Source organism: Geotrypetes seraphini, chromosome 1 (genome assembly GCF_902459505.1).
Source record: "Geotrypetes seraphini chromosome 1, aGeoSer1.1, whole genome shotgun sequence".
Lineage (NCBI taxonomy): Eukaryota > Metazoa > Chordata > Amphibia > Gymnophiona > Dermophiidae > Geotrypetes > Geotrypetes seraphini.
The window spans coordinates 314,057,101-314,078,356 of NC_047084.1; the positions used below are offsets into that span (position 1 = coordinate 314,057,101).

The 21,256-nt window shown below is 42.7% G+C and overlaps 1 protein-coding gene across 3 annotated transcripts in view; it reads left to right on the plus strand.

Annotated features, from left to right (window-relative positions):
* The window catches only part of LEF1 (lymphoid enhancer binding factor 1), a 254,533-nt gene that overhangs the window by 196,109 nt on the left and 37,168 nt on the right, over window positions 1-21,256 (plus strand). For all 3 annotated transcript variants that reach the window (XM_033956318.1, XM_033956309.1, XM_033956325.1), the window contains exons 8-9: window positions 7,657-7,764; window positions 13,758-13,806. In XM_033956318.1, coding sequence (XP_033812209.1) covers window positions 7,657-7,764; window positions 13,758-13,806 — 157 coding nt within the window. The remainder of the gene's footprint in view (window positions 1-7,656; window positions 7,765-13,757; window positions 13,807-21,256) is intronic.

Below are 21,256 nucleotides of genomic sequence, written 5' to 3' on the forward strand. Positions count from 1 at the left end.
CTTTGGGCCAAAATATCAATCATAGGTCATAAAAACTAGTCATTAGTCATTATTGTATGCCTCTTGTCCTTGAAAGCTACAAAGTGATTCAGAAGAAAGAAAATGTAAAATTCATAATAGGCATCATACAATTGTTCAAAGAATCCGTGATCACAAATGAATAAATGCCTTCTTCTAGATCTTGGGTGTCCAACTTTTTGGCTTCCCTGGGCCGCATTGGCCGAAAAAATTTTTTGTAGGGCCGCACAAACGTGCAAACGCTGCAGCAAGACAGAGGAGGGAGCTGGCAAGACGGTAAACACCTGGGGGCAGCAGAGGAAAACACTGCATCACCCTTGACCGGGGCTGCACAAAATACTTCATGGGGCCGCAGGTTGGACACCCCTGTTCTAGATAATCTTATGCATAAAGAAAAGTACCCTAAATCCAGTCCTCTGAAGGACTGATAGCCAATGCAAATTGTAATAAATGGCTCTAATGTTATCAAGTACCTTAGCTGTTAAAATTACATATAACGGTCTAACTGTTAAAAAGTATATCCAGAATCCCACCCTTAATATATGAGTTGGAGAATCAACCCATTCACTAAACTCTAATGCAGTGTCTCGCAAACTTTGCAAACCGTAGCACACTAAACCGGCAGCTGTGGCTCGAGGGCACCCAGACATTCGCGGACATCAACATATTCATAGGAGATCTGACTCAAGGGCTACATGGTAAAGTAACATTATTCGCCGACGACGCCAAACTATGTAATATGGTAAGCGAGGGCAAGCTACAAGATAGTATGGCGCAGGACCTACATACATTGGAAAGCTGGTCCTCAACCTGGCAGCTGGGCTTCAATGCTGGAAAGTGTAAGGTCATGCACCTGGGTAGCAGAAACCCGTGCAGAACTTATACCTTGAACGGGGAGACCTTGACCAGGACTTCAGCAGAACGAGATTTAGGAGTAATCATCAGCGCAGACATGAAATCTGCCAATCAGGTGGAGAAGGCTTCATCAAGGGCAAGACAGATGCTGGGTTGCATCCGTAGAAGTTTCGTCAGCAGAAAGCCTGCAGTCATAATGCCATTATACAGGACCATGGTGAGACCTCATCTGGAATACTGCGTGCAATTCTGGAATCCACATTATCGCAAGGACATGCAGAGGGTCGAGTCGGTCCAAAGGATGGCCACCAGAATGGTCTCAGGGCTTAAAGGTCTCTCGTACGAAGCAAGACTAAACAGTTTGCAGCTCTACACTCTCGAGGAACGCAGGGAGAGGGGAGACATGATTGAGACGTTTAAATACATCACCGGACGTATAGAAGTGGAAGATAACATTTTCCTTCTCAGAGTCCCCTCAACCACAAGGGGGCACCCGCTCAAACTCAAGGGCGGAAAATTTCACGGCGACACCAGGAAGTATTTCTTCACGGAGCGAGTGATTGATCAATGGAACAAGCTTCCAGTACAGGTAATCGAGGCCAGCAGCGTGCCAGATTTTAAGAATAAATGGGACGCCCATGTGGGATCCCTAAGTGGATCAGGGTAGAACATTGGCTAATATTAAGGGGAGGGTCTATAGAGTGGGCAGACTTGATGGGCCTTGGCCCTTTTCTGCCGTCATCTTTCTATCAACGCAATTATGTCATGTGTCGATGTCCACGCATGCGCATAGGCCCTCCAGATGGGGGATGCAGAAAAAAGAGGCGTGGAGAGGAGAAGAGACACCAGGGAGGAGGAGAGGTGCTGGCAGCAGCCGGCTGCCTACAAGATGTACCTTTTGCAGCGAGAGGCACGTCCTGTAGGCAGTCAGCCAGCGCTGGTGCCTCTCCTCCTCCCCATCATCTGGCAGCACACCTGAAATCTCACAGTTTGCGATACACTACTCTAGTGTTTGCCATCTATGTAAAAAGTATGTGGTTGCTTGCACACAATTCTTGGCAGCTCACCGCTCAACTACTAATTTGCAACAAGCAATCGACAAGGGAGAAAAAAGATGAGACCATTGCACTTCTTCTGGTTTGGCCAAGACTGCAGAATGGAGGCATTGCAACTTTCAAGACAGTTACTCCAACAGCGTTGGTCACCATGGCTGGAAGGTTGTAAAAAGTGTTTTACGGAAGATCTGGCACAGGCAAAATGAGATGATGCAAAATGGATTCTCCTCTGTATAGAAATTTTTTAAATAAATAAATAAATATGTTGGTTATTTTATTTGTTTTTATTATCCTGTACTATTAATATTCTATGTTATGCCCTTTTAATGTATTGTAAACCGCGTAGAAGTTTGATTTGGCGGTATAACACATTTTTAATAAACTTGGAAACTTGGTAATTAAAGAAACAAAGGATATTGTTGTATGTACAAAATTAGGACTAATAGGTCACAAAATATTTCTATTTGAAGCCTTAGCAAAGAACCTGACCAAAAATTGTAACTATAAAATGAAAAACTTACCATTTATTATAATGATGTAAGTTTTTATTTTGAAGCCGGAGTCAGTACATTTTTACCAAAATTGCTTTCAACTCTGATTCCACAACCATGGGGGAGGAGGGTCAATATTAACCCACATTTACCACTGTAGTAACTTTTGATTATTGCCAACAGATGCTTAAGGATATTGTTATTAGTTGAAGAGGGCACCAACTTCAGAAATGCACATGACTAAGGCTCAGAAAGTCTCCTCGCTTTTGGCTTAGGGTTCTGCAATAACTTTATCATGACTTACGACAACACGGTGCTGGTTCTTGTGAAGCTCATACATCGACGTTTCTGAACCCACAGTTGAACTGCCATAGTCTTCGTTGTTGGGTCACAGCGAGAGGAAGAGCTTCGTACGTCACGGCAGATGAGGAAGATGAGTCTGAGGTGTGTGATTGAATTTTACGTTAAACTTGGAAAGAGCAGTGATGACACTCTTGAAATGTTACGGCAAGCATAACACAAAATGAGCTTCACAAGAACCAGCCCAGCGTCGCCCCATGTACTTCTTGGAAAGAAAAAAAAAAGATGCAGTCTCATTACTTTTCAATCAGCCCTCATATATAGACTTATGTCAAAGGGATCCTGAATTATGTTCTAAATCCTGTTCTTTCTAGGCTTCTTAATTACAAGTGCCCACATCGGTGGCGTAGCTAGGGTGAGAGTCGCCCAGGGTGGTGGCACCCCTCCTTTGCCCCCCCCTTGCTCCTTCCCGAAACCCCCTGCCATGCACATGTCCCCCTTCCCTTCCCCTGTACCTTTTCAATTTTCCAGGCATGAGCAACTTGCTGCCTGTGTCTTGTCGGCTATCACTCTGTTGACACTTCCTAGATGCAGGACCCGGAAGTGGCTTCAGAGAGAGGTGACATTAATGCGGGCAGCAAGTTCACAATGCTGCTTATGCAGGGAAAATTGAAGAGATACAAGGGAAGGGGTGCACATTTATAGCAATATGGCCTAGATTTACGAACCTGTTCAATTGTGCCCGATCTGGGCAGGTCTGACGAATTCTACAAACAAAAATAGGCAGATGGGGGCATTCAGATCGCTATTGTGCGATCCCCACACATGCAAAGACCATCTGTAGATGGTCTGTGCATGTCCATCCGAGCTGCAACCATTTTTAAAATCTTATACGTTTTTTTCACTGGCACCGGGGAGCGCTATAGGGGGAGAGCCAAGCCAGGGGTGGTGGGGTCCAAGCCCAGGCTGTGGTAGCCTCTGTAGTCGGGGTACTGGGCAGCACCGGGGTAGCTCTGCAGGGACGGGTGGGGATGCACGGAGCCTGGGTACATGCTGACGTCCTTCTCCAGCAGGTAGGTCGTGTACGTGGTGCTGGCCAGTGTGGGTCAGCCAGAAGCATGCTGCAGCGGCCCACAGGGCTGCTGCCAGCGCCGAAGCTCCCGTAACCCAGTGCCTTTGCAGGGCCACTTCACTTACCAGCGATCCGGAGTTTTTAGCCCTGCGAGCCCATGATTTTAACCCGTGGGTTAAAACCATGGGCTTGCAGGGCGGGGAAGGGCAGGAGAAAACCAGGGCGGTGATGCGGCGATTAGGGCAAGCAGGCAGGAGAGATCTGGGCAGAGCAGGGCGGTGATTCGGGGCACAGCAGGCAGGAGAGATTGCAGGGCGGCGAGCAGGGCAGAGAGCCGGGCTTCCAGAGTCGGAATGATGTTTTCGACTGGTCCCCAGCAGTCGCTTCTTGAGTTGATCTGCCAGCCCAGTCGGATCGTGAAATTTGTGTTGTGAATCGCGTCCCTGCCTACTTTTCATGTGTTTCACCTCATTTGCATGCACGGATTCAAAGCGGATCGCAGGAGAGGTTAGTGAATAGTATAGGAGGGAAATCTGGTTGCAAAGGGGTCGCAAACCGATCGGTAAACGATCGGTTTGCTTTGTGAATCTAGCCCTATGTGTTCTAACACTAGAGAAGGGGGCATAGGACGAGGGAGGATTAAAAGAGGTATGTTTTCCTGTTGGCATTAGTTTCCAAATTGCTGGGGCAATTTTCACGTGCCTGGAAGAAGTTCCAAAATCTGCAGGTATTTAACCAATATAATTTGCAGCAGTTCTGAGAAGGAAAGAACAAGCATGTTTTGCCTTTGAAAATTGCCCAAGGAAAAAGGCCCGTTGAAATCAACGTGTGTTTTTTTGTGTGGATAGGTTTTCCTTTCCAAATGATGCATGATCTAATCCCACAGGAAAAAATGCATTATAGATTCCCATGTGTACTTTTTAACCAAGGTAAAGGCTGAGTGACTTTAGGAGATCGTCTTGTACAAGAATACACATGAGAAATTGTTTGAAGGTGAGTGGAGTGGAGGAGTGGCCTAGTGGTTAGAGTAGCTGCCTCAGCACCCTGAGGGTTGTGTGAGTTCAGTTTCCACTGTAGCTCCTTGGGACTCTGGGTAAGTCACTTAACACTTCATTGCCCAAGGTACAAAATAAGTACCTGTCTAAAATATGTAAACCATTTTGATTGCAACCACACAGAAAAAGTGGTACATCAAGTCCCATCCCCTTTTATGGGTAGGATTACCATATGGCTCCAGAAAAAGGAGGATGGATTAAAACATGACTTTCAATGGAAGTAAAATCTGGATATCTCAATCTGTCCTCCTTTTTCTGGAGCCATATGGTAAAGGGATTCTTTGGCTGCAGAGTTTATGTAAGGATAATTGAGAAATATAAATTCCTGTCTCTGCCACTAGGTGGCAGGGATATTTATAGAAGGAGAAATATGATGTTAGAATTTAGAGAGACAGTCTCTGAGACAAAATGAGGAGGAAGAGGGGAGATTTATTTATTTATATTTTTTATATATCGCTTCTACTTGAAGCAGTTTACATTCAGATACTTTAAGAAGTTCTCCATATCTGTCCCGGCGAAATGAAGGTACCTGGAACAACAGAAAATTAAGTGACTCACCCAGGGTCTGAAGGAGCAGCACAGGAATTGAACCCACAACCTCAGGGTGCTAAGGCAGGGGTTCTAACCACTCATCCACAACAAGTTAGGAGGATCTGTCCTGCTTCAGTCCAGGAGGTACCGGCACGGGTTAACACTCTTCTGGCCCTCAGTAGTACCCTTAGCCTTACCTTACACTCTGTGAAATATTTGGTTGTTCAAATAAGTTTGCTTCCTAGATACTGTCGAAGTAGTTATGAAATGGAGACAGTGATTTCATGTGCCTGCTGAATATTTGTACACAGCTTATTGTTGCCTATGTTTTGACCAAGTTTAAATAATCTGTGGTTGGAACCACAACCACTGTGTCCTGAGTTATGTAGTGAATCCGAGCAGTTTGGAGTTACTGAAAGACTCAGCAGAGTTTTCTGTCCCTTGCTGGACAACCGTGTGTGAAAGATCTGGTGTTTTGTTTGGCTCTTTGGCCAGGGGATTACCCAAAATGTATTTAATTGAACCTTCATCTGTAGCCATTTGCAGGCCCTCCAGTACCTGCTAGTGGATCCAGACCCAGAGCGTGAAATCTGATGATGAGTCAGAAAAGTTGGCCTGAGAAGGGAAATGTTGCTTTTGTGCACAGTGGTTTTTTGGGGTTTTGGGGTTTTTTAAAAAAATATTCTTTATTCATTTTCAACACATTCAATAAGTGAAAACAGAATAAAATTAAACATTTACACTTTAGACATCACTTAAGTTTTACAAGATTCATACACCTTAATACCCTCTCCCCACCCAACCTAGTCTTTATCATTAAAATAACTATAAAATTTTTCCCATAGCTTCAGAAATATACTATATATATTTTAAACAGAAATTATACATATATCACCATTCAGACTTATTTATCAAACCACAAAAATTTACCACCCTTCCCCCTATTTCATCCATAAAATAATCAATAAAAACCTTGTATACCTTCCATCTCCTCCCCCCCTCTCTGGATGTGCATTTAATCTAACAACACAAATATAACTATAGTGATTCTACAAAGGACGTCAGTGGGCCCCAAATTAATTTAAAATTTTATTATTCCCTAACAGAACAGCATTCATTTTCTCATATTTATAGATTAGATATAAACTTGCCCACCAAAATGTAAAGTTGAGATGATTCCAGTTTTTCCGATTTCGTGTAATCACTTGTATAGCTGTACTTGTCAGAATTAAAAAAAGACATCTTTTATGTTTATCTATGTTTATCTTTTATGTTTTGATATGCAAAATGGTACCACAAATTACTATTTCATAAGTTAAAGGAATCTCAGAATCTAAAATATTATTAATATGTCCCCAAATCGATCTCCCCAAAAATCATTATTGTAGGGCAATAAAACAGTATATATAATGATATGTTGTATTTACAGTAAGTTATGGAAATATCAAGTATATACTTAATGCAATTGTATGAATTTTTATGATGCACTTGTTGTTATATGAAAAATGAATAAAATAAAAAAAATAAAACAGTAAATGATCTAATGTTTCTATGTCTAGGTGACAGTGCCAGCATCTATTAGATCTAGAATTATCTAATTTATTCAAACTAACTGGGGTCCAAAAAGAATGATGTAACAAAAAGAACCAAGTTTGTTTCATAGATGCTGACGCTGTACACTTCATCCTCCAAGACCAAATACATGGCCATCGAGATGCAGAAATATACTGCTTAATCTCAATGCTCCAAATGGCTCTTAGAGCGTTTTTAGGTTTCTTATTCATAGTTCAGATATTAATTTATACCACTTGGCAGCTTGATGTCCTAGCATGTCTGTCTGAAAGCAGAGGAATTGCAAGCTATAAAAATTTCTCAAATTACGCCACTCAGGGAACCCTTTCTGAATAGCCTGCTTCAGTTGCAACCATTTATAAAATTGAAATTTTGAAATTCCAAAAGATTGTTGCAACCGTGAAAAATCCAGCAGTTTTCCATTTGAAACAACATCCTCTAATGTTCTTATGCCTACTTGCATCCAATCCTTCCAGGCAATTTTAGACCCGCAGTGTTTTAGGAAAACTGAAATTTGGAGGGGGAGGCTAATTCTCTGCTCATTGACAATGAAATGGTGGCAGAGGAGGAGAGCCGTCCTCCAAACCCATCATAAAGTTCAGGGTCTTAAAATTGCTCATGAATGGGACAATGTGTATCCAATGTGTGCGTTTGCTTGTATGATGTGTTTTATCGTGTACTGTAATGCTGCTTTTTTTTTCTTGCAGTGGCATGCTTTGTCCCGTGAAGAACAGGCAAAATATTATGAACTGGCCCGCAAGGAGCGGCAGTTACACATGCAGCTCTACCCAGGCTGGTCTGCAAGAGACAACTATGTAAGTTACTTACTTGAACTCTGGTTAGGTTTCTTTTTTCCTTTTGATTTATAGTAAGCAGAGGCCCTCAGCCAGAGACTATCTACCACAGCTCTGCATTTATAAGGCATAAATCCGACATCTAGGTGTCTCCCCTACACAGAGGCAACGACTCCCTGCCTTGGGATATAAACACTGCTTCCACAACCTCCACACCTCTGGTCAACCCAGACCTGAAGGTCTGACCTGAGGATTGAACTGGGGACTTTTCTCATAGCACTGCACAGCACTTGGTCCACCAGGCCAGCTTTGGAGTGTATGGGTAACATGGGGTAGATTTTCAGCTCACAGCAGTCAGGAGTTTTTAAGCCACTGATGGCTGTGAGTTTAATTAACCCAAGATACTCAATGCTAGCCATGTCTGGGCTCTGACATTGGCTATCTGGGTATCTGTGGTCACCTAGAAGATAACTGGACACCAGCCGATATTCAGATTGATGCCGGTTAACTCGGCAGATAGAGTTATAGTAGCCTTTTTGCTGTCCTGACTTTATTCATTTAGGCCCCAGGAACAAAAGTCTACCATGTACATAAAACTACATGTAGGCAGTCTTACATGCAAGTCAGCTCAAAAGGGTTTTCAGGGGCTTTTTCTGATTGCCATGGCAGACGCTAAGAACCCTATGCAAATGCATTACAAGGAGCACATTAGTATTTAAATGAGCTCTTGTGATACACAAAAGGGAACGTCCACCTCTTACCAAGCAAAATTTTCTGGGAGGTCTGGAGCTACCGGTAGCTGTTCGTTCGTCTGTTTTGTGCATGTGTCCCATGCCTATGGCCAGAACTAGGGCAGCCTAGTGGTCAGTGCAGTGAACTTCACATAATGAGACTTAGGTACAAATCCTACCTTACCATCTTTGTGAGCCCTCCAGGAACACCTAAAAGCAGTGCAAATCCCTCAGGCCTGCAGGTGTCTCCTAACTATAGGTACAGTTGGTATTTTGTGGGTTTTGAAAGGCTCACAATTTCTACTGCAAGTGTACTAGTTAGAGTGGGATATGGGCCTGGGTCTCTTTTTCATTACACTGACCACTAGCCTACTCCTGGGATCAGTTTGCTGCCCTAAAAGGAGTGGTCATAATATCTGAAGCTGTCACAGGTATGTACTGTCGCTGTCACACTTTTTTTTGGGGGGGGGAAGAGGTCAGTGACAACTAGAGGATTAGGGGGGCATGCCTTAATCCTCCCAATGGTCAGCTGCTCCGTTAGGGCACCTTTTTGTGACGTAGTCATGATTAAAATAGGTTTGTTTAAAAATATCCTAATTTTTGCCCTATATGTTTTAGCTTCTTCGATTATTCCTGAAAAATGTTCAAATTTTGGGTCTCACAAATCCCACCGCCTAAACGCCCCTTTGCAATTTAGACAAACTGCTGAGAAACCCATCTCAAATCTGAGTTTTAAAAATTGCGACTTTGGATGTTTCCCTATGGAAAAACGTCCATCTGACGCTTTGTGCCGCTTTTTGAGTCATTTTTTTCTCTTTTGAAAATGAACACCTTTGTTATTAGCCTTGTTTAAAAGACAACACAGGCATGTTATGTGCCTTTTTAAAACAGGCTTCCACCTCCAGTAGCTCACAAGTCATTATGTGTAAATTTGCATTTGCTCTGAAGAAGATGTTAATTTGTTTCTGGTGTCTGTGTTTACCTATGTGTTTATAAAATACATAGGTGCGTGTACTGTACATTGCAACGCCAGTCCTGCTCTGCCCAACTTGTGCCCCCAGATATGTCTATGCATAGATCACAAGAATGGAGACAGTTTTTTCATGTATTTCCTTTGAACATACAGTTTCATAAGAATTTTTTTCTATCTCTTAAAACTGTGTATCGCAAACTGTGTGCCACAGCAGATTCCAGGTGTGCCGCAAGACGCCAGCAAGGAGGAGAGGTGCCAGTGCTGACTGATTGCTTACAGGACGTGCCTCTTGTAGCAAGAGGCACATCCTGGAGGCTGTCAGGTGGCGTCTCTCCTCCTCTCCTCCGTCAGTAACTCCTACCGGCGTAGAAATAGGCTCAGGGCCACAGCTGGAGGGCCTCTGCACATGCACGGACATCAACATGGTGATGTTAACGCATGCACACGATGCCATCGCCAAAAGCATACTTCTGGATGCCTTCCAGCCATGGCACCGAGTTTAATGTGCCGTGGCGTCAAAACGTTTGCGGGACACTGTGTTAAAACATGCGATGCACGGGGAAAAGTTCTTTAGAATTGCTCCCACGGGGGGCAGTTAAGCACACCAATGCTGCACACTGAGTGCCAGTTCTGTCATGGCATCTGTGTACCAAGATATCAATATAGAACACTGGCATAAACCCAAATTAGAACCCTTGCGTTTTAAGCACGACCATTTATGCCAGGTGACTGACACCTAAGTGCACCATGCAATGTGAATAACATAGCATTCTTTAAATTATGCTCATAAGTTGGAGGCCCGCTACCCCTCCCACGCCTCACCCTTGTAGTTGTGTGCTAAGGCACTTGCGCGCTACCTTATAGAGTAATGCGAAATGCAAAGATATACAGTACACAGACCCAGATTCTGTTCGTTTCAGACCACATCCGGAGTTAGGTGCAGTTTATAGACTATGCATAGCTCCATCCATGCGACTAAAATTTAGGTACGGCCATATATACAAATGAAAACTTGGCATAAATGTCTGGGCCTAAATTGTGCAAGGATCGGGTGTATTCTATAACTGTGTGCCTAACTTTTAGGAGAACCCACAACCCGCCCATTCCCCTCCCCTCTTTTTGAGATCCATGCACTAGAATTTATACACATGCTTAGACCAGCGGTTCTTAAAGCTGTCCTGGGGGATCCCAGCCAGTCAGGTTTTCAAGATATGCCTAATGAATATGCATGGGCGAGATTTGCCTATAAAGTAGGTAGTAGGCATTCAAATTTCTCTCATGCATATTCATTAACAAAATACCCCAATAAGAGCTATGTTTCACACTACTTCTTAAGTTTATAAAAAATTCATCATCACTAATAATAATACCCTAAGCGAGCATGCGCACTCCTACCTGTGTGTTCCGTGATCCATAGATCTGTGGCCCCACATGCGCAGTAGAAGGACTCAGCGGTGGTTTCTTCTACGCATGCGAGACACTTTAAGCAGGGACGCATGGACGTGACTCCCCCCTTCCGACCTCACTCCGTCTAACTAGACAACGGCCCCACACTCGTGGCCCCCAGGTGCAGCCCACGGTCTGGCCGGCTCCCTTACACTCCCTGGCTGAAGTTATTTTTAAGTTCAAAGCTATGGTGGCGGCTCCTCTCTCGAGCCACACCTGCATCAGAGAAGGCTTCCGACGCAGGCGGGGATCATGAGAGGAGCCGCTGAGGCAGCTTTAAACTTAAAAATAATTCCGGCAAGGGACTAAGGGAGCCGGCATAAAAAACCAGCTGCTGGGAAGGGAAGGGATGGGGGAGGGGGAATGCTGCTGCTGCACAGGGACATGGAGGGAGAAGGAAATACCGCTGTTGCACAGAGAAGTGGAGGGGGAGGGAAATACTGCTGCTGCACAGGGAAGTAGGGGGAGGGAAATGCTACTGCTGCACAGGGAAGTGGGGTTGGGGGAGATAAATGCTGCTGCACAGGGAAATGGAGGGGGAGGGAATGCTGCTGCGGCTGCTGCACAGGGAAGTGGGGGGAGGGAAATTGCTGCTGCTACATAGGGGACAGGGAGACAGACAGATAGAAAGTCAGACAGACAGCAGGAGGGAGGGAGAAAGAAAGAAAGATAGACAGCGGGAGGGAGACAGAAAGAAAGGAAGAAAGACACAGGGGCAAGGAGAGAGACAGAAAGACAGACAAACAAAGGGGGCCAGGAAGAGAGACAGACAGAAAGAAAGACAGACAGCAGGAGGGAGAGAGACAGAAAGAGAGACAGGGGCAGGGAGAGAGACAGAAGGAAAGAAAGACAGACATATATTCTAGCACCCATTAATGTAACGGGCTTAAATACTAGTTTATTATAATAATATAGCACCATCAAAACCTTTAAAACATATTATCACATTGTTTCATACTAAACATACACACAATTGTTCTCCCAAACAGTGAAGCCCCCCTCCAATCTATCCAATACATAGAAAATGTTAAAATTCATGAAAAGTTCATCCTTTCAATAAAACATAAGAACATAAGATTTGCCGCTGCTGAGTCAGACCAGTGGTCTATCGTGCTCAGCATTCCACTGTATTCAGTGCCTAATCTTCTTCTCTGTATCAGTTCTCAATTATCTTCTGCATGCCATTGTCGACTGGATTTGCCTCCACTTTCATTCAATCAAACTGTACATCGCAACTCCAGTTTGATTGAATGAAATTGGAGGCAAATCCAGTAGACAACGGCGTGACCCAGCAGCAGCAAATCTTATGTTCTTATGTTTTATTGAAAAGATGAATTTTTCATGAATTTTAACTTTTTCTATGTGTTGGATAGATTGGAGGGGGGCTTCACTGTTTGGGAGAACAATTGTGTGTATGTTTAGTATGAAACAATGTGATAATATGTTTTAAAGGTTTTGATGGTGCTATATTATTATAATAAATGATGAATTATTTATAAGCTTAAGAAGCAGTGTGAAACATAGCTCTTATTGGGGTATTTTGTTTATGTATTAAGTAGAGCTATTTAAAAAAGTCGTATAAGTCCCAGTGGGTTAATTAATATTGGATGCATATTCATTAGGGATATTTAATTTATTTATTTTGTTTTCTAGCCCATTGTCCCCAAAGAGCTCAGAACGGGTTACAGGTTTAACATACATATGATACAAGATTTAATCCTAACTTGATATATGCTAGGGGCTAATGATAATATACAGTTTACAGGTTACAGTTTGCAATGGTTGTCCTTACAATGCAAGGTTTCCAGTACAACTTATACCTAATTTGACAATTTACAGTTATACCTAATTTGACACATACTAGTTCTGGTACCAATATACATCTCTTTGTAGTCTTATCGGTCAAGGGTAGGGGTTTAGGTGAAGAGGTATGTTTTTATTGCTTTCCTAAAACTGACAAGTCCTTCATGGGCAGTCGATTCCAGTGACTCGGTATGAAGTGGGAGTAGGACCGTCGCTTTGCAGTTTGCAGTTGAAGGGCACGGCCAGGGGGCGTTTTGAGGCGTATTTGTCCTGGGAGCAGAGGGACCAGTTTGGCACATACAGAGGAAGCTTAGTCATCACATAGGCTGGTGCCATGTCATGCAAGGATTTGAACGCTAGCATCAGGCCCTTGAAGACACAACGTTTGACTACAGGCAGCCAGTGAGTTGATGCTAGCGCTTGGGAGACAGAGTTGCGGGCACGGAGGTTTTTCAGAAGCCTGGTCGCTGTGTTGGAGACATTGTACGTTCTTCACTGTGAGACCGTTGAATAGCGCATTGCAGTAATCCATGTGGGAGAGTACTAGGGCATAGAGTAGTTGGGCAAAGTCAGACTCTGAAAAGTAGTTCCTTATTTTTCAGAGTTGTCGCAGGTAGTAAAATGAGGAAGATACCACATGAGAAATATGGTCGGAAAGTGACAGGTTGCAATCAAGAAGTATTCCTAAGCTGCGTACTTGGTCTTTCGCAGTTATAGTAGTCGAGTCCCAGCACCGTGAGGGACAGTCACGGTCACATTTTGAAATGCTGACTGGGGGATCACCCCAGGACAGCTTTAAGAACCACTGGCTTAGACAGTTGTGTGTGTAAATTCTAATTAGTGTCAATAGCTGCTCTTTATTTGGCAATTCTCGGCACCGATTGGCTTGTTAACTAAATTGCGTGCATAAATCGGAACATGCACAGATATGCGTGTGCAATTTTAGTCTCTGGGGGAGAGGGGCCAATTTTCTGAGCACTGCAGATGCCCCTGCTACTGAATTGCTGTGAAAGCATGTAATAAAGGCATGTCTGTCTTTGCTAATGAGATCTGTTTTCCAGGGTAAGAAAAAGAAGAGGAAGAGAGAAAAGCTGCAGGAAGCTACATCAGGTATGTTACTGTCGCTGGTCTCCTACTTATCTGTATTTATTTATTTGGTTGTTTTGAAACGATGGATTTCCTCCTGCTGCTTTGGGCTCTGAGGTCAGTTAGGTACATGTAAAAGTTCCCCCTCTTCACTGGAAATCCTGCAGGTAGTTCCTAACACCTTGGCTCTTGCTTGGTTTCTCAGTTGTGAAGGTTCTTCCCCCCCCCCCCAGTGCTCAGAACTGTTTTAAGATATGAGTGTGTGTTCCTTGTCCAGTAGCATAGTAAGGAGGGGGCACTGGCACTCATCCTCCTCGTCATCCCCTGCTCCCTCCCGACCCCTCCCCCCCACGCCACACAAATGCACCCCTTCCCTTCTGCTCACGACTAGAAAATTAAAAAGGTACGCGTGTGCAGCAGGAGGGTCAGGAAGGGGGGGCAGAAAAAAGGGCAGGAAAGGGACGCCACCACCCCTGGCGTCACTTACCCTCGCTACACCACTGTCCTTGTCATGTTTTCTGGTTCATGATACTGGATTAGGGTTTTGGGTTTTGCGTATGGCAAGTTGTATTTTTTCCTTTCAAGTTATGCTTGAGATGTTATTAAAACTTTGTACAAATAATATTTAAAAAGATATGCGAGTGCTGTGTGAAAAAAGCTGACGGAACAGATAAGTTAGAGGAGGCCTGTACTACCACCTCCTCCCTCCCTGTTTAATACACAAAAGGTCCATCCACTCACACACCTGTTACTCTTGTTTATTTTAGGCTTTTATAACCCATTCTTTCTCCCAAAATGTTCAAAGCAGGTTAACAATCAAGAAAACGGATTCCACGTCCAATAGGACAGTACAACATTACATGTCAAAAACCACATCATTTTATACAATATCCTCAGATAATAACAATTTTCTTAAAAAAATATGCTTTTAGTCATTTCTGAAAAGACACACAGTAAAATTAATTCCAGCTGGCAATAAATTCCACTTTGATAAAGGAACCTAAACTCAGCCTCAAACCTTTCACAGACGGAAAGCACAAACGTAAGCGGCCTTTATAGTTACTACAACAAAATAACTGGCTACTCTAATTAGCACATTCAAAAAATCCAATGTCACTTAGTGCTAATTCAAAATTATTGCAACACGCATTCGAGGAAATATATATATTTTTAAACGGGTTTTAAAATGTGGTTTTTTTTTGTGGATCGAAAGAACAAACAGGAGAAACCGCCTTCACATAGGTGAAGAGCAAGAAACAACAACAAAGGTGATCAATTGGTGCTCAATCCTCTTTATTATATTAAACTCGACAGGATCATGTTTCGGCCCAAGAAGGGCCAGCCTCAGGAGTCTTGTTGAAACATGATTAACAAGTTCACATGCTCATATTCTCCATATAGTAATGCTTTAGGTCTTGGAAACACCACTGCATGTAATGACAGCATATGCTGCTGATCGCACCAAATTGAAAACGAAAGCTGTCAGGGTCTATAGTTCCTGCCAGCAGCAATCCTCATTGATCCATTTTCATATTTATCATAATAATACTTGACTTATTTTTATAAATATATTCTTTTTAAAAAACTATTCTTTTTCAAAAAATATTCCACAAAACTTAACTGTTGTAGAAACCTTCCTATCTGGTGTTCAAACAAAAATCACCACTTCTCCTGACATGCATGTTTCAGTAAATTCTTTCTTCAGGGTCGAGGGGTTATTACTCCTTGCCCAGACTCATTATCCTAATGCTCGGTATTAGATCATGTTATACCGAGCATTAGGATAATGAGTCTGGGCATGGTATAACATTAGGATTAGAATAATGAGCATTAGCTTTAGGATAATGAGGTTAATGTTTCTTAGGCTGATGTGTACAGTCCCTTCTCCACTTGTTTTCTTGTTAAGATTGTGCATCAGACATGTCTATCTATTGCTCTGAGCCACAGCCATTATGAGTAGGGTTTCTCTTCTTATTTTCTTAAACTTTGGGGGATGAGGTTTAGTATGCAATACATTTTATCATGTGCTTTGCTTGAGTAAGGCACTATTAAACATCTTTTTTTATTATTATCAAAGAGGAATCCTCTTTACACAAAAAAATAGAAGGTTTACTATGCAATATATATATTTTTTCATGTGCTTTGCTTAAGTAATGCATTATTAAACATCTTTTTCCATTATTATTAAAGAGGAGGACTCTTTACCCCCAAAAATAGAACCGCTATTCACCTATATGTGGATGACTCCAGCATGCCTAAGTGATGCCTAAGTCACGTCCACCTAACTCGTGCCCAACTAACGCCTAAAAGTAGACCTGGTTTTGCAACGCCGACATTTAAGATGAGAATGTAGACATGTTAGGATGCTCAGCGACATGCGATTCTGTAAATAGATATCCATATGAAAGCCATGCCTATCCCGTTAGGCGCTGCTTTTTTGAATGGGCATCTACAAAATTCTGGACGCCCATTTTGTGAATCGCGCACAGCCCTTGGATATCTAACTTTCAATTATTGCTTGTTAAAGTCGTTAATTGAGCTGCTTATCTAATTTATATGGACATCTAAGTTGCTGGATGCCCACATTATGGACACCTTAGGTGTCCTTTACAGAATTTGCCCCTAATAGTCTAATAGACTCTGATTACGATTATTACTGCCATCATTATCATAATTAGGGTCCATTTACTAAGGTGGAATAAAAAGTGGCCTAAAGAAGAGTGTGCTAAGGACATTTTACTGCAGCCGTAAAAATAGCCTTTTTGTATTTTTTATATTATTATAATGGCCATGCATTAATGTTAATCACAAACAGTAAGGGTCCCAACAGGTACAAAATATAACATAAACCAAATTACTGTTGGCAATGGAGAACCGTAGCGGTGAAATGGGATTCTTGCTGGGTTTCATCTGAAAGGTGGCTGATCCTTGGGCACTATTGGAAGGATTATCATCGACGAAGAGCCCGAATTTACAGAACCATGCCAGATAAGTCTCCTTATGTGCTCCTTTAACCTAGCAGCGAGTGTGTCTGCTATACTACAACGTTTGTGTTTAAATTCAGCTTGGAAAAGAGACAGCTGAGGGGAGTAGAATCAGTACAAGTGGATCGATTTCCACTCCGTCAAAAATGACAAGACTAAAGGACACTCGATGAAGTTACAGGGAAATACTTTTAAAATCAATAGGAGGAAATATCTTTTCATTCAGAGAATAGTTAAGCTCTGGAATGCATTGCCAGAGGTTGTGGTAAGAGCGGATAGCGTAGCTGGTTTTAAGAAAGGTTTGGACAAGTTCCTGGAGGAAAAGTTCATAGTCTGTTATTGAGAAAGACAAGGGGGAAGCCACTTCTTGCCCTGAATTGGTAGCATGGAATGTTGCTACACCTTGGGTTTTGGCCAGGTACAAGGGACCTGGATTGGCCACCGCGAGAACGGGCTAATGGGCTTGATGGACCATTGGTCTGACCCAGTAAGGCTATTCTTTTGTTCTTGAGTGGTTGGAGTTTTTTTTATGCCTATGACTGATTTTATGGCAGTATTACAATTCTTGTGAATTTAACTGCCACTTTATTCTGAGGCTTTTTTCTCCATCCTTTATTGTTTGCAGTAATGGCTATTATACACTCACGCTACAGCTCTCCATTACCAACAGTAATTTGGTTCATGCAATAATGTTGCCATTAGCATAAGGCCATTTTAAAAAATTACTGCATGAGTGCTTGCCACTGCCCATTTTATAGGCAGTAAGGTGTCACATGGTGTTCTTGTGCTAACCAGTTAGTGTGCAGTAATGAGGTTGCACTAACTGATCAGCGCAGGAACAGTCACTCTCTCCACTCCCCCATCCCCCAACGCATCCCTTTAAAAAAAATTGTTGAAGAATTTTAGCAGGTCGTTAGTACATGTACATTTGGCAGTTACCCCAGGGCACCTGAGTATATTCTGCGGTACAGCAAAAACAAAAAGATTTGTGGAGATGGTGCTGTTCAAGATGCAGGCTTTATTCAAAAAATGTACAATTGGATAATTCACATAAAATATATCTAGGACCTAAACCATAGAGAGTTGTGGACCCAACACGGTCCGTGTTTCTCCTCAGGGGTTCCTAAAAGTCCTGATATTAAAGCACGTGTTAGGTGTGCTGTGTGTGCTAGCACCTAACTAGCTTAGTAAAGGTGTCAGGTCAAAAGCGCGCCGGGACAAAGGCGCGTGCAGACAATTGAGCGCAGCGCGGAGGTGCGCGCCGCCGAAAATTACAGTTTTTACGAACCCCCCACTTTACTTAGGATCGCGCCGCGTTGTGGGGGTGTTGTGGGGGGTTGTAACCCCCCACATTTTACTGAAAACTTCACTTTTTCCCTGTTTTTAGGGAAAAAGTTAAGTTTACAGTAAAATGTGGAGGGTTACAACCCCCCCAAACCCTCCACAACGCCGACGCGATCTCTATTAAGTAAACTGGGGGGGCTCCCCAACAAAACCCCCCGTCGGAGCCCCTAAAAACTGTAATTTTCTTCGGCACGCGCCTCCATCTTGCGCTCAGTTGTCGGCGTGCACCTTTGTCTTTAACGGGGTTGTCTATGAACCCTTAGTAAAAGAGTCCCAGTGAGATTTATGTAGTGCACAGCAGATACACACAGATGCAAAGTGAGAGAAGGAGGCGCTGGGGCATCAACATGCTGTGTGCATCCCCCTCGCACTCCACAATGAGTGCCCCTCCCACATCTTCAAATCTTAGCCGACAGCAAGCAGCATCTATTGCTCTCCCTCTGAAGTCACTTTCTAAATTTATTTACTACATTTTTGAAGGAATTTACTTGAGGTGGTGCACAGCAAAAATAAGTCAAACATAAGCAACAGACAATATTCCAAATACTTTCCAATAACAATATAAAGTACAGCATAGTATGCTACGTTACAGTGTATGTGTTTGTTTTATGTAATGTTTGGGGTCTGAAAATGTTTAGAGCAGATCTCATACCTTTCTTTACTTCTAAAACTAACGCAGGACAGAGATGGTTTTGTTCCCTCAGCTTTCATCAAATCTGAGTGCTTCAGCACAGAGCAAGAGGGCAAAGTATCATTCAGGAGTGGAAACATCTGTGTGAATCCCCTTTGCATGTCTCTGAGACCTAGGAGATCTTAGAATGTACTCCACTTCCCAGAGCAGTTGTGCTTGGAATTAGCTTTGCCTCCCATATAGAATAGTTTCCTTGATTAATAACATAAGACTTGCCATACTGGGACAGACCGAAGGTCCATCAAGCCCAGTATACTGTTTCCAGGAGAAGGAGCTAAAGAGATGGGAGGTCTGCACAGGGGGAGGGAGGATCACATTTCTATTTTTTGAGCTCTGGCCCCATTAAGAAAGGAGACCCAGAAACATTGAGCCACTTATTAGCAGCCTTCTGCTATGGGAAGCAGAATGTCACAGCTTGCAAGATTGAGCACAGATTTACATTATAGAATTTTTTGATTGTGTTTTAAGATTTGGCTCAAGCTTTTCTTCAGGTGTAGTTCAGGGAGTGTTACATTCACATAGCTGAATTACTGCTAGTTAAATACTCCTTTAGTATACAAAGCGGTGGTAAAATGCCATATTTTACCACAGGTTAGTAATTTCCCCCCATAATTCTTACAGGTAACAAGAGAAAAGACTTTGTGAGAGTAAAATATTAATGACCTGCATTTCATGCAAAACAGCTCATTTATATTATCTCATGCTGCAAATCACGTTAGGTTACACAATGTATAGTAGTCCAAAATGTTAACTACATTTCAATACGTGTAGTTAACATTTGGAAGAGCATCAGCAATGTAACATATCACTGATGTTTCAACTTCCTCCTGGCCCTCTACCCTTTTTACCCTGCTTCCCTCCCCCCAATAATGAAGGCCAGTCAGCGGCTTCCACCCTTCTCTCCCGCCCCCCACACTAATCCCAATGTGATGAGGTCCAAGATCATCTGGGTAGGAATAAACCTTATTCTTATTTTCAAAATGGTGCCAATTGACCCAAGCACCTATGTAGAACAAAGGAGAGGGTTAGAGTCATTTTGAAAATTGTAGCTCCTAGGGCAGAAACAATCTGATCATGCCTATCTGAGAGACCTTGGAGTTCATCATACTGGACTAGAGGGGGATGGAGGGAGTTGTTAATTTGTGTGTAGTGAGAGGGAATTCTATTCCAGGGAGATTGGTCTTCTTGTTCCGGAGGTGTGGCTAGCGTTATTGCTCTTGGCAACTGCTTATCATTGTTTTTAATAAGAGGTTATTGTTCAGGTATTGCAAAACTGATTAAAGATAACTGAATTAGGCTAATCATATATTCAGATTAAATTTGGGCTTCTGAAAATACACAAATAATTTGTTAACTTTTAACTTCAAATTCAATAAGAACATCAGTCTTGAATTTGTGGGTTGTGTACTTCGAGATCTGGTGTAAAATGTGTCATTTACATTTTCCTGCTCTCCCTCCCCTCACTCTGGGCTGTCCTGTAATTCCTTAGTTTTCCTCTCTTCACATTCTAATTTTTACATATTACTTTAATTCATTTAGATATCATTTACATAGATGGTGCTCCGATCTGTAAAGTTAGGAATTTCTATGAAATATTTTACATGCTTCTCTTCTCTCCACTCCTTCCTTACCTCCATAGTCTTCACTACCCTCTTCTAACCCCTTCCTCTGTAATGTCGCCTAGAGCTTGTATAGGTATGTGCGACGCACAAATGGAATAAATAAATAAATGGCAGCCTGTGATTGTCGTGACATGTGCACTGGTGCATTGTCATGAAGAAGCAGCACGCCTGCTGTGAGTTTTCCTAGTCTTTTCTCCTTGATTGACTCTCGCAAAGCAATCATTGTGTTGGCGTAACTCTCCCTGGTTATGGTTGTCTTTTGTGGCATGAACTCCAGAAGCAAAAGTCTTTCATCATCTCAGAAGACAATTGTCATGATTTTGCCTGTAGATTTTTATGTCTTGAACATTTTTGGGGTGGTGCTTTCACTGCATTGACTCCATTTTGGACTCAGGATCTCTGTGATAGACCCAAGTCTCATCTCCAGTCACCAAATGATGAATAGAATTCACTTGGTCTTCACAGAACATCTCCAAGTCCTCCTGATAGCACTAGAGTCTCATGGCCTTCTGACATGATATCAGCATTTTTGAAACCCATCTTGTACTAACCTTGGATATGCTCAACTTTTCAAGAATTATTTTCCAAACTGTATCTGCCGAAATGCCCATTTCTTCAGCTATTCGGGAAATCTTATTTATTTGTCTGACAAAATTAAATTCTCAGCTTTCTTGCACATTTCTGTGGAAGTTGCTTTATAGGTCGTCCAGTGTGAGGGTTAACTTCAATAGACTCTCTACCCCACAAACCGTTTACTCCAAAATATTACTTTGTAGGATAATGGGACAGACTCACCAAAAACTGCAGTCATGCGTTCATGGATCTCCTTTGGC